This window comes from Mus pahari, chromosome 1, assembly GCF_900095145.1.
Source record: "Mus pahari chromosome 1, PAHARI_EIJ_v1.1, whole genome shotgun sequence".
Lineage (NCBI taxonomy): Eukaryota > Metazoa > Chordata > Mammalia > Rodentia > Muridae > Mus > Mus pahari.
The window spans coordinates 14323030-14337133 of NC_034590.1; the positions used below are offsets into that span (position 1 = coordinate 14323030).

Here is a 14104-nt window from a genome sequence, read left to right on the forward strand (position 1 = left end):
GTGACAGATGTTCCCTTTGAAGGAAAGGAGGGCTAAAGGCGTAGGGAGAGCCACACTCCTTCCCAGTCGTGTGTTCCGCTAAAGGGTGCAGACCTGTTCCAGATCCAGGGAGATTTGCATTTAAGCAGAATTGTGCAGTGGGCAGTGCACATGAGCGACCCTGTGCTCTGAAGCAAGGAGTGCCTACTAAGTGCAAGAAGACAGCCGAGCCAGCTCTGGGAGGAAGAAACAGGTTCTGTGTAAATGTAGATCTCACCGGAGCTCATTCAGGTCCGCACATAGGGCCGAAGGCGGGGCTTGGAGTGACTAGTTGTTCTGGTCCCTTCAGTCTCATGCAGCTTAAGGATGCTATCACTCAAACACTGCTAGCCAATCAGAGCTTCGAAGTAGACAGTCCAATCAAGTGCCAGCAGGAGGCGGGATTTCTTGGCCGCCATGCTACCTTCCAAGCTCCAAGGCTGAGGTAGTCGCGTTGGAGACGTTGCTCTGTACGGAGTGCACCGCTGTGACAAATTATGAGGCAACTTATGTGAAGAGAGCGGGGGAGCCTGGAAGCCGTGCTATGGTGAGCAAGGGACCCTTGTCCCCAGATGGGGTGGATCCGGTGTGGTGTATCCTCATCGGGGTTGGGGCGGGGCTTTCAGTACTGGGACGAGGATTCCCCCTCCCGGCAGGTTTAGAGTTACTCCCCACCCCCCACGCCCTTGCGGGCCTGGGGGGGGGGACTTGATAAGCTATGTCCAGCACAAAGGATGCCTCGATGTTGGTGACGTCAGTTCCCTGTGTTTGAGCACTGGTAGTGTTGTTGGCGTTTCACCCGAGAGCAGCACACTGCTAACCTTAAGACCCTCTAGGTTTTCTGTGATATGTTCTAGACGTTCTGAATGAATGGTGCAGGCTGTATTTAGATTTAGGTCCCACTTAGAAAAAAAAAAATATTCATTTTTTTCTTTTACAATCTTTTGGGAGAGCACTCTCATTTTTTTTTTTAATCTATATTTATTTATTGCGGGCTGGCAAGTGTGCCAGTGTGCCTGTGGAAGCCAGAAGATAATTTGTATGACAAGGTTCTCAATCTGTGCTGGCCCAGGGTTTGAATTCAGGGCAGCAGTCTTGGAGATAGTTACCTTTACCAGGTCTTTCCAGCCCCTATCCTATTTTAATTTTTTTGAAGGTTTCTTTTTATTTTATGTGTATGAGTATGTGCTTGCATGTGCATATATACCACATGCATGTGCGGGCCAGAACAGGATTTGGATCTCCAAGAACAGGAGTTTTATTTATTTATTTTTTTTACTTTCATGTGCTACTGGAAACTTTTTTTTTTATTATTATTATTATTATTTTCTTTATTTACATTTCAAATGCTATCCCGAAAGATTCCCATACCCCTCCCCCCACCTCTGTTCCCCTACCCACCCACTCCCACTACTTGGCCCAGGCCTTGCCTTGTGCTAGGTCATATGGAGTTTGGAAGACCAAGGAGCCTCTATTCCCACTGATGGCCGATTAGGTCATCTTCTGCTACAAATGCAGCTAGAAACACAAACCCAGGGGGTACTAGTTAGTTCCTGTTGTTGTTCCACCTACAGGGTTGCAGCCCCCTTCAGGTACTTGGGTACTTTCTCTAGTTCCTGCATTGGGGACCCTGTGTTCCATCCAGTAGCTGGCTGTGATCATCCATTTCGGTGTTTACCAGGCAAGAACAGGAGTTTTAGATGCTTTTCAGATGCCATGTGTGTGCTAGAAATTAAACTTGGGTTCTCTTTAAGAGCAACGAGTGGCTTAAACCACGAAGCCGTCTCTTCAGAACCCTAATTATTAGTTTAAGGATTATTTATGTTTTATGTATGTATGTGTCTCTCAGTATAAATTCTACATGTGTGAAATTCCCCACAGAGGCCTGAAGAGGATGTCGGAGGCCTTGAAGGTAATGTTAAATGCTGTCATCAGCCACTGAAGTGAGTGCTGGGAACCAAACTCAGGTTTTCCAAAATAGCACACTGAACTGCTGAGTCATCTCTCCAGCCCTCTGTGTACTTCAGGGGACACTGAGAGACAAGTGTAAAGGTCTCTGGAGAGAAGTGTCCTTCATATCCTCATCTGTCTGAATCCATAAGCCCTAGTACTGAGCTTTTCTATCCTACACAGTTTTTTCTAGGTGGGGCTGAATGGAACTACAGGAGAGTCTGAGACTCTAGCTTGAGTCCCCAACACTCTCTGTGGCAGTTCCTCTCAACCTTTCTAATGCTAGCCTTTAATACACTTTCTCGTGTTGTTGTGACTCACAACCATAAAATTATTTTTTTTAATTAATTAATTAATTAATTAAATTTACATTCTGATCAAAACCTCCCTCCCCCTCTCCTCCCAACTCCATCTTTACAAATCCTCCCCCCCCCCCCATTGCCTCCTCTCTTTCTGGAGCACCTAGTCCCAGCAGAGCTAAGCACATCCTTTCCCACTGAAGCCCAACCAGGCAGTTAGGGGAAGGAGATCCAGTGGCAGGCAACTAAGTCAAAGACAGCCCCCACTCTAACTGTTAGGGAACCCAGATCAAGACCAAGCTGCTCATTTGCTCCAAATGTGTAGGGGATCTAGGTCCAGCCCCTACATGCTTTTTGGTTGGTGGTTCATTCTCTGTGGGCACCCATGGTCCCAGGTTTGTTGGTTCTGTAGGTCTTCTTGTGGTGTCTTTGCCCTTCTTTCTTGCTCAATTCTATTCCCCACTCTTCCAAGCCCCTCCTGATGTTTGGCTATTGGTGTCTGCATCTGCTTAAATCTGCATGTGGCTCCTGTCTACAAGCATAGTTGAGTATTCACTAATAGTGCCAGGGTTTGGCTGTGTCCCATTTGGGGTAGGTCTCAAGTTGGGGTAGTCATTGGTTCCCTCAGATTCTGCTCCATCTTTATCCCTGCACCTTTTGTAGGCAGAACAAACTGGGTTGAAGGTTTTGTGGATGGGATGAGGTCCACCTCCCTCCACTAGAAGTCCTGCCTGGCTATACTAGGTGGCCACTTTAATCTCCATATCCCTCACTGGTAGAAAAGAACCTCAGCTAGGGTCACCCCCATAGATTCCCTGTTGCCTCCCCCATCCAGTTCTATAGCTAGTTAGTGTCCAATTATAAGTGAGTACATGTTTTTCTGGGTCTGGGTTACCTCACTCAGAATGATATTTTTCTAGTTTCATCCATTGCCTGCAGTGTTCATGATGCTCTTGCTTTTAGTAGCTGAATAGTAGACATACTGCATTTTTAAAATCCAGTCTTCAGTTGAGGGTCTTCTAGATTGTTTCCAATTTCTGGCTATTACAAATAAAGCTGTTATGAACATAGTTAAGCAAGGATCCTTGTGGTATAGTGGAGCATCTTTTGGGTATATGTCCAGGAGTGGGATAGCCAGATCTTGAGGTAGAACTATTCTCAGTTTTCTGAGAAACCACCAAATTGATTTGCAGTGGTAGTACAAGTCTGCACTCCCACCAGCAATGAAGGCATGTTCTCCTTACTACACATCTACACCAGCAGGTGCTGTCATTTGAGTTTTTGATCTTAGCCATTCTGACTGCTTGTAAGATGGAATCTCAGTGAATTACATCTTGGGTATTCCGAGCTTCTGTGCTAATATCCACTTATCAGTGAGTGTATACCATGTGTGTTCTTTTGTGATTGGGTTACCTCACTCAGGATGATATTTTCTAGTTCCATCCATATGGCTATGAATTTCATTAATTCATTGTTTTTAATAGCTGAGTAGTATTCCATTGTGTAAATGTATCACATTTTCTGTATCCATTCCTCTCTTGAGGGACATTTGGGTTCTTTCCAGCTTCTGGCTGTTATAAATAAGACTGCTATGAACAAAGTGGAGCATGTGTCCTTTTCATATGTTTCTCTAAGAGTTTTAGATGTAGGTGTTTTTAGATTTTGTCAAAGGCTTTTTCAACATCTAATGAGATAGTCATACAACTTTTTTCTTTTACTTTCTTTATATAGTGGGTTACATTGATGGATTTTCATATATTAAACTATACATGTATCCCTGGAATGAAGCCTACTTGATTATGGTAGATGATGTTATTTATGTGTTCTTAGAATCAGTTTGCCATTGTTGAGTACATTTCCATCAGTGTTTATAGTAGAAATTGATCTAAAATTATCTTTCTTTGTTGAGTTTTTATGTTGTTTATCAGGGTGACTGTTGCCTCATAGAATGAGTTTGGCAAAAAATGTTCCTTTTCTTTTTATTTTATGGAATAGTTTGAGGAGTATTGGTATTAACTCTCTAGAGAAAGTCTGGTAGAATTCTGCACTAAAACTATCTGATCCTAGACTTTTTTTGGTTGGGAGACTTTTAATATCTACTTCTATTTTCTTAGGGGTAATAGGACTGTTTAGATAGCTTGTCTGATCTTGATTTAACATTGGTGTTATCTGTCTAGAAGACCATCTGTTTCTTTTAGATTTTCCTTGAGAACTTGTTCAGTGGTTCTAAAAGGGAAATGCAGGTACTCTTATTTTCCTGACCAAAGACCTGTCTTCCTTTCATGATATCTATCTAGAAAATCACCCATTTCATTCAGATTTACCAATTTTGTGGGGTATAGGTTTTCAAAGTAGGACTGAATGATTCTTTGGATTTCCTTAGTGTCTGTTGTTATGTCTCCCTTTTCATTTCTGATTTTGTGAACTAGAGACTGTCTGCCTTTTAGTTAGTTTGGCTAAGGGTTTGTCTAGTTGATTTTCTTAAAGAACCACGTCTTGACTTCATTGATTCTTTGTATTGTTCTTTTTGTTTCTAAATCATTGATTTTAGCCCTGAGTTTGATTATTTTCTGCCATATATATATGAAATTCTCTTTATATTTTGATCTCAGTCCCTCCCATCCCTCCCATGATTACCTATTCCCTTTTCCCTCAGAGAATGAGCACCCCTTCTTGGATACTACACCACTCTGGGACATGTAGGCCCAGCAGGACTAGAACATCCTCTCCCACTGAGGTTCAACTAGGTAATCCAGAAAGGGGGAAGGGATCCAGTGGCAGACAACAGAGATAGCCCTGCTCCAATTGTTAGGGGACCCAGATGTTCTTGGTGTAGCTGGTCTCAGATGGGCAGCCTTGGGCTGTACAGTAGAACTCAGGAGACAAGTGCTGGGATCAAAGGCGTGCGCCACCACCACCTGGCTTCAGCCTGCTTTCTTATACAACTCAGAAGTATCTGCCCCGGTCTGGTACTGTTCACCAATGAACTGAACCCTCAAATGCCAATCATTAATCAGTAAAATGCCCCCACAGAGTTGTTTACAGTCCAATCTGATGGTGACATTTTCTCCTTTGATTTTTCTCTTCTTAGATGACTTTCCTGTATTAAGTTGACAAAGATAGCACACATGTCAAGAGAAGGGTCTCAAGACACACCTGGCCTAGGTGGTATAACATTGGTTGCTGTCGAGGTATGAAGACACCTGATATTTTGGCCCACCAGAAACCTGTAATGCCAGCTATTACTAAGAGCTAAGGATCCTGACTTTCTAGGCTTATATAGAAACATAATTATAGAGCTTACAGTCCTGATATTGTAGTCAACATCTTAAATTAGGTTATAACTCCATATGAGGTCACATAAACAGTTTGAGTGCAGGTAGTGCCATATTGGGCAAGAGTAAACCATTTCTTGAATGTGCAGTGATCATAAATTCAGAATCAAATGTGATAAATATAAGCTATTTCTGAGCAACCTTGGTCATGAGCCATGGAGTGTTTATATACCATCTTACTACAAAATGGTAATTTTGCCTGAAACACTTCCATTCAGAGCTGAGATTATTGCATGCTATGAACAATGGTGTTTTTATAACTCATTCAGTTTTCTGCTCTTAGAAAAGAATGCTTTAATTCTGGAGAACAGGGACCTTTAGTTTATTACTGTTGCTAAGCATCTAAGTATAAAATTAGTGTGTCTTTTTATTGTGTAAGGATATTTTATTCGATTTTTTTAAAATTTTAAATTATGTGTGGTTTGGTAGGTATGTGCATGTTACGATGTCCATGTACAGGTCATAGGACAACTTGCAGGAAACAATTGTTCCTTTTTACCATGTGGATGGGTACCCAATAGTCATGATGTAAAGGGAAAGAATGAGACAGAGTGACTTTTAATAGCTCTCTCTAACCTGTGTGAAGTTCCTGAATGAATGTGGTAGGAGGAATGTATCTAGGAAGGTAGGGAAGAGGTTGGAAGTAGTTTTACATGTAAAAAGGAAGGACAGAGGGAGATGAGTGAATGGGGAGAGTAGTAGCAGAATTATTAGGTAGAGGGGAGGGAGACTCAACAGTTAAGGATGTTTGAGTTTGTGCTTGACTATGTCCAAAAGAAGGATTGTTAAGAGTATCGTTTAGGGCTGGATTTAAGGGATATGGGCTAGTTAAGAGGGTTTATTAAGAAAACAAACTATTTCTCCTGAAGCTACGGGTCCATGAAAGCCTAGCTAGGAGGAAACTAGGACTCTAGACCAACAAAGGAGATCTACTTTCAGGATGCTGTTTAATGTGTAATGGAGGGATCAGCTTTCATGCTTCAGGCATGTATACAGTAGAACTATGTTCTTTCTTTTTGAGTGTTGGAATCAAGTTTAGGCCCCATTGCTATGATGGTGTCACAGGGTGAGGGAGAAGGAATGGATGGCATGAGACCCATCCTGGATCCTAAGAGTTCACTGTCCCTCCAAAGGTCAGTCCTAGATTAGGGCAGTCCTCCTGTTTAACCCTAAGGGATTACAGACAGTGCTTAGGCTGGGCTACTTGACGAAGAGTGGATTTCTAGCTCACAAAAGTGAAACCCAGTTTTACATTGGAGCCTCCTGTCTTATATATGTGGCCTCAAATTCCTAAAAGTACATACAGTCTTTTTATTTTATTCTGATTTGACATTTCTCAATGGAAATTCAAACATCATTCCATTATGATGGGGCCTGAAATAAACTGTTTTGGGGCTTCTAAATATTTTTTCTGGGTGTGGTCGTATAGGGTGTACTCGAATTCCATTTAAGAAGATGTGACGTGTAAAAGTTTCTATGAGGGAGGCAAATTAGACTTCCTCTTCCCTGCCTAAGGAATGTCACATAGTCCTTGGCAAAATTACAGATTCAGCTTCCTCCCTCCAGATAAGAATCAGCTTAGCAAGCCCGTGGGATATTTTTTAAATTTATACATACATACATACATACATACATACATACACACACACATATATATATTATATATATAATATATATATATAATGTATATATAATTGGATATTTTCTTTATTTACATTGAAATGTTTTCTCCTTCCCAGGTCTCCCTTCAGAAACCCCATCCCATCACCCCTCCTCCTTCCTCTATGAGGGAGCTCCCCGACCCACTCACCCACTCCTGTCTTCCTGCTCTGGCATTCCCCTACACTGGGGCTTCAAATAGCCTCAGGCCCTAGGGCCTCTCCTTCCACTGATGTCCAACAAGGCCATCCTCTGCCACATATGAGGCTGGAGCCATGGGTCCCTTCATGTGTACTCTTTGGTTGGTGGTCCAGTCCCTGGGAGGTCGGAGGGGTGGCATCTAGCCAGTTGACACTGTTGCTCCCTCCATGGGGCTGCAAACCCCCTCAGTTCCTTCAGTCCCTTCTCCAACTCCTCCATTTGGGACCCTGAGCTCAGTCCAATGGTTGGCTGCACACATCTGCCTCTGTATTTGTCAGGCTCTCGCAGAGCCTCTTAGGAGACAGCCATATCATACTCTCTTCAGCAAGCACTTCCCAGCATCAACAGTAGCGACTGTATAAGGGATGACTAATATCACTTATCAGTGAGTGCATACCATGCGTGTTCTTTTGTGACTAGGTTACCTCACTCAGGATGATAATTTCAAGTTCCATCAATTTGCCTATGAATTTCATGAAGTCATTGTTTTTAATAGCTGAGTAGTATTCTATTGTGTAAATGTACCACATTTTCTGTATCCATTTCTCTGTTGAGGGACATCTGGGTTGTTTCCAGTTTTTGGCTATTATAAATATGTCTCCTATGAACATAGTGGAGCATGTGCCCTTATTACATGTTGGAGCATTTTCTGGGTATATGCCCAGGAGAGGTATAGCTGTGTCCTCAGGTAGTACTATGTCCAATTTTCCGAGGAACCCCCAGACTTATTTCCAGAGTGGTTGTACCAGCTTATAATCCCACCAACAATGGAGGAGTGTTCCTTTTTCTCCACATCCTTGACAGCATCTGCTATCACCTGAGTTTTTGATCATAGACATTCTAGTGTGAGGTGGAATCTCAGTGATTGCATTTCCCTGATGACTGAGGATATTGAACATTTCTTTAGGTGCTTCTCTGCCATATGTGGTTCCTCAGTTGAGAATTCTCTGTTTAGTTCTGTTTCCCATTTTCTAATAGGGTTATTTGGTCTCTGGAATCTAACTTTTTGAGTTCTTTGTATATATTGGATATTAGCTCTCTATCGGATGTAGGATTGGTGAAGATCTTTTCCTAATCTGTTGGTTGCTGTTTTGTACTATTGACAGTATCCTTTGCCTTATAGAAGCTTTGTAATTTTATGAGGTCCCATTTGTTGATTCTTGATCTTAGAGCATAAGCCATTGGTGTTCTGTTCAGGAAATTTCCCCTGTGCCCATGTGTTCAAGGCTTTGCCCACTTTCTCTTCTATTAGATTTAGTGTATCTGGTTTTAAAGCACCTGGGATTTATGGAATTCCTCTTCATGTAAATGAGGTATTGCCAGAGCCTTAAGTCACAGCAAAACTTCACCATAAGATTTATTTATAGCCCTTGATTCACCCAGAATAAAGGGTATGCACACAAGCCATTACATCGGATAATATCTGAGAGATGATAAGAGAGCTGTTGTGAGTTTCTGCCTGCAGCAAAACTCACTTTAATCCGGTCTGGGTTCATCCTGAGAGGCGGGCTGGGCTGAAATGGAATGTGTGAGAGAAATTTGGAAGCCAGGACAAATATATTCTGATCGAGGCTCAAAGTTTACTGAAGGAACTCAGTTTATATAGCGTAGGAAAAAAATCCCAGTCCCCAACCCCCAGTCTTTGAAGGCACAGGTGAATGTCCTTGGGCGGGTCCAAGGATCAGGGCACAGATGGAGTTGTTTTCTGGGACATCAAAAGGGTCCTCTCAGCAGGCGGTTGAGACACAGCTCTGGTGGATCTGAAGGTTACTAAGGGTGGATTTTAGTGCCTGCAGGGGGCTGGGTTTTGAAAGACAGTGATTAGTGTAAACAGTAAGGTAGGCTTGGCTGATAACTGCAGGTGGTCCAGTGGCCACAGAGAGCTGGGAGACCCCAACAAGCTGCAACATTAAAATCCTCAGAGGAGGACCAAGATTCTGTAGACCCCACTCATTCTCAGCTCTTCTTTATCCTTCCAGCTTGGTGTATAGTGACTCCTAGACACCTAATTGAGGAAGCAGAACATGGAAACAGAAGGAAGTGGACCTTCTAAATATTATAGTTTGTATCAGACTGAGAAGGATAACAGGAATTCAAAAAATGCTGTAATACTTGCATAAATCATTTAGACTGAGTGAATTAATCTTCTAGTTTATGTGTATGGAATCTGTGTTAGAACTTATCATTCCCTTATGACTTCAAAGCTTAAGCTTTTTTATTAGGAATTTCTAAGTACCAGCAACAGTGCTCTATAGCTGATAGAGTGACAGGTTTTGTTTTGTTTTTGTTTTTTGTTTTTTTTTAAATGGAAGGACTAGAGATCCATCTTAAAGAGAAAAATTGGTATAGCCCAGCAGTGTATCCTACTCCCTGTGCCCAGGTATAAGAGGAGTCTTAACACTATCTGAGGCCTATCTGTACACAAGATAAAATATTTGGAGACTACAGAATTCATCATCAATTTCTTGTCAGTTGAATTTAGATGTATAGTGCCTTACATCTCACCATTTCTCTTGCACATATTTGTGGAGTGCTTTAGGATTTAGTTGTCTTTGAGGATGTGGCTGTGAACTTCACCGAGGAAGAATGGGCTTTGTTGGATTCTTCTCAGAAGCATCTATACAGAGATGTAATGCTGGAAATCTACAATAACCTTGCTTGTGTCGGTAAGAGTATCAAATCATCCCTTCACTTACTCACTAGAGAACAAGTATTTCGGTTATCAATGTTCTACTGTTTTGTGGCTATGGAAAGGATAGAATTTGGTGAATAAATCAGACATAGTTACAATGTACACTGAAAGTATAAGATGATAGTTTTTATGCAATATATAATAATTTTTCATGATTTATCTGTCATTCCTTTTTAGGAAACAAACGGGAAGACCAAAGCATGGAAGACGAGCACACAAATCCTAGGAGAAGTCAAAGGTAAGGTCCATATAGAGGCAGAGGTTCCATGAATTAATCGTAATATATTGTGAAATTTTTTTAAAAAAAGGAAATACGCAGAGATTAAACTTAGTCATGTTTAGTTCATTTAGAAGCAATTCTAAGAAATGTATTTTAAGACAACTCTGTGGGAACCATATCAGAAAATCACAAGTCCACTTGATTGCAAACCATTCACCTGTACCAGAATGTTTAAATTTTCTTTTATTTTGGAGTAGTCCATATCCAAGACTGACTAATAATCAAAAAGTGAGTAAAAGCACTATTGCTAATGTGTGTTTCATTATCCTAACAGAATGTGTATGTTTGAGAGACTCAATGAGAGTACCGAAGGTGGTCAATCTGAAGAAATCTTCACCAAGACACCAAATCTGACAAACATCTTCCCTGGTCTAAAATCCGAGCTTGATGAAAGTGGCGGGATGCAATATAAATGTGAACAGACCTGGAAAACAGACCTCAATTCTGTTACAAGTATTCAAACATATACTCAAAGTCTCAGTATGATTAGGTCTTATAACGTATGTGACACACTCTTTGGTTTTCCTAGCTCATTTGGAAGATATCAAGAAACTCCTGTTGGAGAACAGCACTGTGAACAGAAGGTAAAAAACTGTCCTTCAGCTAAATCATTTTACATCCATGAAAGAAATGACAATGCAGAAATCGATAATGAACACAAACCATTTGGTAGAGCTCAGAGTTCTTTTGGTTCCTGTGAAATTCGTGGAAGAATTAATACAAGGAAAAAGTCCTATGAATGTAAGCTGTGTAGTAAATCTTTCATGTATCCTTCTTTACTTCAAAAACATGAAATAACCCATTCCAATGAAAAACCCTACGGGTGCCTACAATGTGGTAAAGCTTTCAGAAATCTCAGTTCTCTTCAAAAACACAAAATAGCTCATACTGAGGAAAAGCCTTATAAATGTCATTATTGTAATAAAGTGTTCATCTGTCAGGGATCACTTCAGTCACATATAAGAGTTCATACTGGGGAAAAGCCTTACGAATGTAAACAATGTGGTAAAGCCTTCAGAGTTAACAGTTCCTTTTGGCGCCATAAAAAAGTTCATACTGGGGAAAAGCCCTATGAATGTAAACAATGTGGAAAGTCCTTTATTTATCCTTCTCTACTTCAAACACACGAAAGAACTCACAGTGCAGAAAAACCCTATAGCTGTAAACAATGTGGCAAAGCCTTTAAATCTCACAGTTCCCTTCGAGTCCATGAAAGAAACCATACTGGGAAAAAGCCCTATGAATGTAAACAGTGTGGCAGGTCCTTTATTTATCCCTGCTTACTCCAGATTCATGAAAGAACTCACAGTGGTGTGAAACCCTACGGATGTAAACAGTGTGGGAAAGCATTCAGACGCCTCAGTGACCTTCGAGTACATGAAAGAACTCACACTGGAGAAAAACCTTATGAATGTAAACAATGCACTAAATCTTTTATTAATCGGTATTTACTTAAAATGCATCAAAAGTCTCATACTGGTGAGAAACCCTATAAGTGTAAGATGTGCAGTAAAGCTTTCGTTTATCCCTCCTTACTTAAACTGCATGAGAGATCTCACACTGGGGAAAAACCCTATCCATGTAAACAATGTGATAAAGCTTTCATTTTTCCCTCCTTACTTAAACTGCATGAAAGAACTCACACTGGGGAAAAACCCTATGCTTGTAAACAGTGTGGTGAAGCCTTCAAAAGTTACAATTCCCTTCAGAGACATAAAAGAATTCATACTGACATAAAGGCTTATGTATGTAAACATTGTAGCAAAACCTTCATATGCCAGAGGTCCCTTCAGTTACATAATAGAACTCATACTGGAGAAAAACCATATAAATGTGAACAGTGTGGTAATTCCTTCAGATATCACAATTCCCTTCAAAGACATAAAATAATTCATACTGGGAAAAATCTCTATGAATGTAAACAGTGTGATAGGTCCTTCATTTATCCATATTTACTCCAAATACATGATAGAACTCACTCTGGGGGAAAACCATATGAATGTACACAGTGTGGTAAGTCCTATATTTATCCTTCTTTACTTCGAATACATGAAAGAACTCACAGTGCAGAAAAACCCTATAGCTGTAAACAATGTGGTAAAGCCTTTAAATCTCACAGTTCCCTTCGGGTCCATGAAAGAAACCATACTGGGGAAAAGCCCTATGAATGTAAACAGTGTGGCAGGTCCTTTATTTATCCTTGCTTACTCCAGACACATGAAAGAATTCACAGTGGTGTGAAACCCTACGAATGTAAACAGTGTGGGAAAGCCTTTAGAGGTCATAGTTCCTTTCGGGTTCATAAAAAACTTCACAGTGGGGAAAAGCCCTATGAATGTAAGCAGTGTGGTAAAGCCTGTGCTTTTCACAGCCAACTTCAGTGTCATAGAAGAATACATAATGGAGAAAAGCCCTATGAATGTAAGCAGTGTGGTAAAGCCTGTGCTTTTCACAGCCAACTTCAGTGTCATAGAAGAATACATAATGGAGAAAAGCCCTATGAATGTAAGCAATGTGGTAAGTGCTTCATTTATCCATCCTTACTTCGAATGCATGAAAGAACTCATAGTAGTGAAAAACCCTATGATTGTAAACAATGTGGTAAGGCCTTTAAATCTCGTAGTTCCCTCCGAGAACATGAAAGAAACCATATTGAGGAGAAATCCTATCAGTGTCAACAGTGTGGTAAAATCTTCAGACGTTATAGTTCATTTCAAAACCATAAACAAATCCATGCTATACAAAAACTCAATGAATGTAAACAATGTGGTAAGATCTTCATTTATCCTTCTTTTCTTCAGAGGCATGAAAGAACTCACATTTGTGAAAGAACCCTATGTATGTAAACAATGTGATTAAATCTTTACCATATCACAATTCTTTTAGGAGAGATTTCATTTGGGAGAGTAGATATTGAATAATGTGATAAATTCTTTTTACAGTTCTCAACTGCGGAGAAAAATTCATATGTAACAGTATGAGTATAAAGAGGGATAGCCTTCTGAAGTAACCATCCTTTTCAAATGTATGGAATAAGTCATAATGAAGTAGAACCATGTTTCCTAAGACATTAAAAATTGTTATGTTAGAAGGGAATCCTGTGAATATAAACAATGTGAAAAATCATATGTAGTGAAAATTTTGGAGTTTTTTTATTTTTAAAAGACACGGAAATATAAGAATATGTTTTCATTTTTTTCCCCCAGATGTGGAGTATGGGGCTGCGTCACAGCAGCTAATTATGATTTGCCTGTGTTCTAGCAGGGGTATGGTTTTGCCAGCTGCAGGTAGTTTCTGTGATTATGTAACATTTGGAACTCTGGGAACTTTTCAGAGGATATATAAATGCTGGGGCCCCCAGAGGCGGGGCTGTTGGTGGTGGGTTGCTGGTTGCTCTTGGTCAACATTTGTTATATAGTCTTGTGCAAAGAAACCAGAAGCAGTTAGAGATCCTGACAGCAAAGATCAAACGTGCCCTCAGGAACTCTACACCCCTAATAAGCAGGAAGTAATCTAACAATGACATTGCTCCCTTTCCCCCCATCCGTTTTTTCTCTCCTATCTAGTGTTAGGGGTTTGAAAGGGTTGAAGAAAAGGAGTGGAGATGGGCAGAAGAAAAATCCCACAAACTAGCATAAGCCAACTATAAGTGGTGCCTAGATGTATGGCT

General features: G+C 40.7%; 1 protein-coding gene across 7 annotated transcripts; it reads left to right on the plus strand.

The window, feature by feature from the left end:
- Positions 1 to 402: 402 nt before the first annotated feature.
- Positions 403 to 13594, plus strand: LOC115062418 (zinc finger protein 14-like). Of its 7 annotated transcripts, XM_029546134.1 has the most exons (6): positions 403 to 565; positions 5359 to 5458; positions 10002 to 10128; positions 10332 to 10392; positions 10709 to 12771; positions 12940 to 13594. In XM_029546134.1, exons 2-6 carry the CDS (start codon positions 5396 to 5398, stop codon positions 13278 to 13280), a joined length of 2655 nt encoding a protein of 884 aa, XP_029401994.1. In that variant the 5' UTR covers positions 403 to 565; positions 5359 to 5395; the 3' UTR covers positions 13281 to 13594. The 7 variants fall into 7 exon arrangements, with proteins under 7 accessions (XP_029401994.1, XP_029401977.1, XP_029401990.1 ...); XM_029546117.1 differs by having other exon boundaries at positions 10709 to 13594; XM_029546122.1 differs by lacking the exon at positions 403 to 565 and adding an exon at positions 1772 to 1930 and having other exon boundaries at positions 10709 to 13594.
- The last annotated feature ends 510 nt before the right edge of the window (positions 13595 to 14104 follow it).

Excerpts from the sequence above, each read along its gene's own strand:
- LOC115062418 (XM_029546117.1), top strand. The coding sequence starts at position 5,396 with ATGTCAAGAGAAGGGTCTCAAGACACACCTGGCCTAGGTGGTATAACA. Across the intron at positions 5,459-10,001 it reads TAACATTGGTTGCTGTCGAG|GATTTAGTTGTCTTTGAGGA; the intron begins GTATGAAGACAC and ends GGAGTGCTTTAG. Across the intron at positions 10,393-10,708 it reads AATCCTAGGAGAAGTCAAAG|AATGTGTATGTTTGAGAGAC; the intron begins GTAAGGTCCATA and ends TTATCCTAACAG.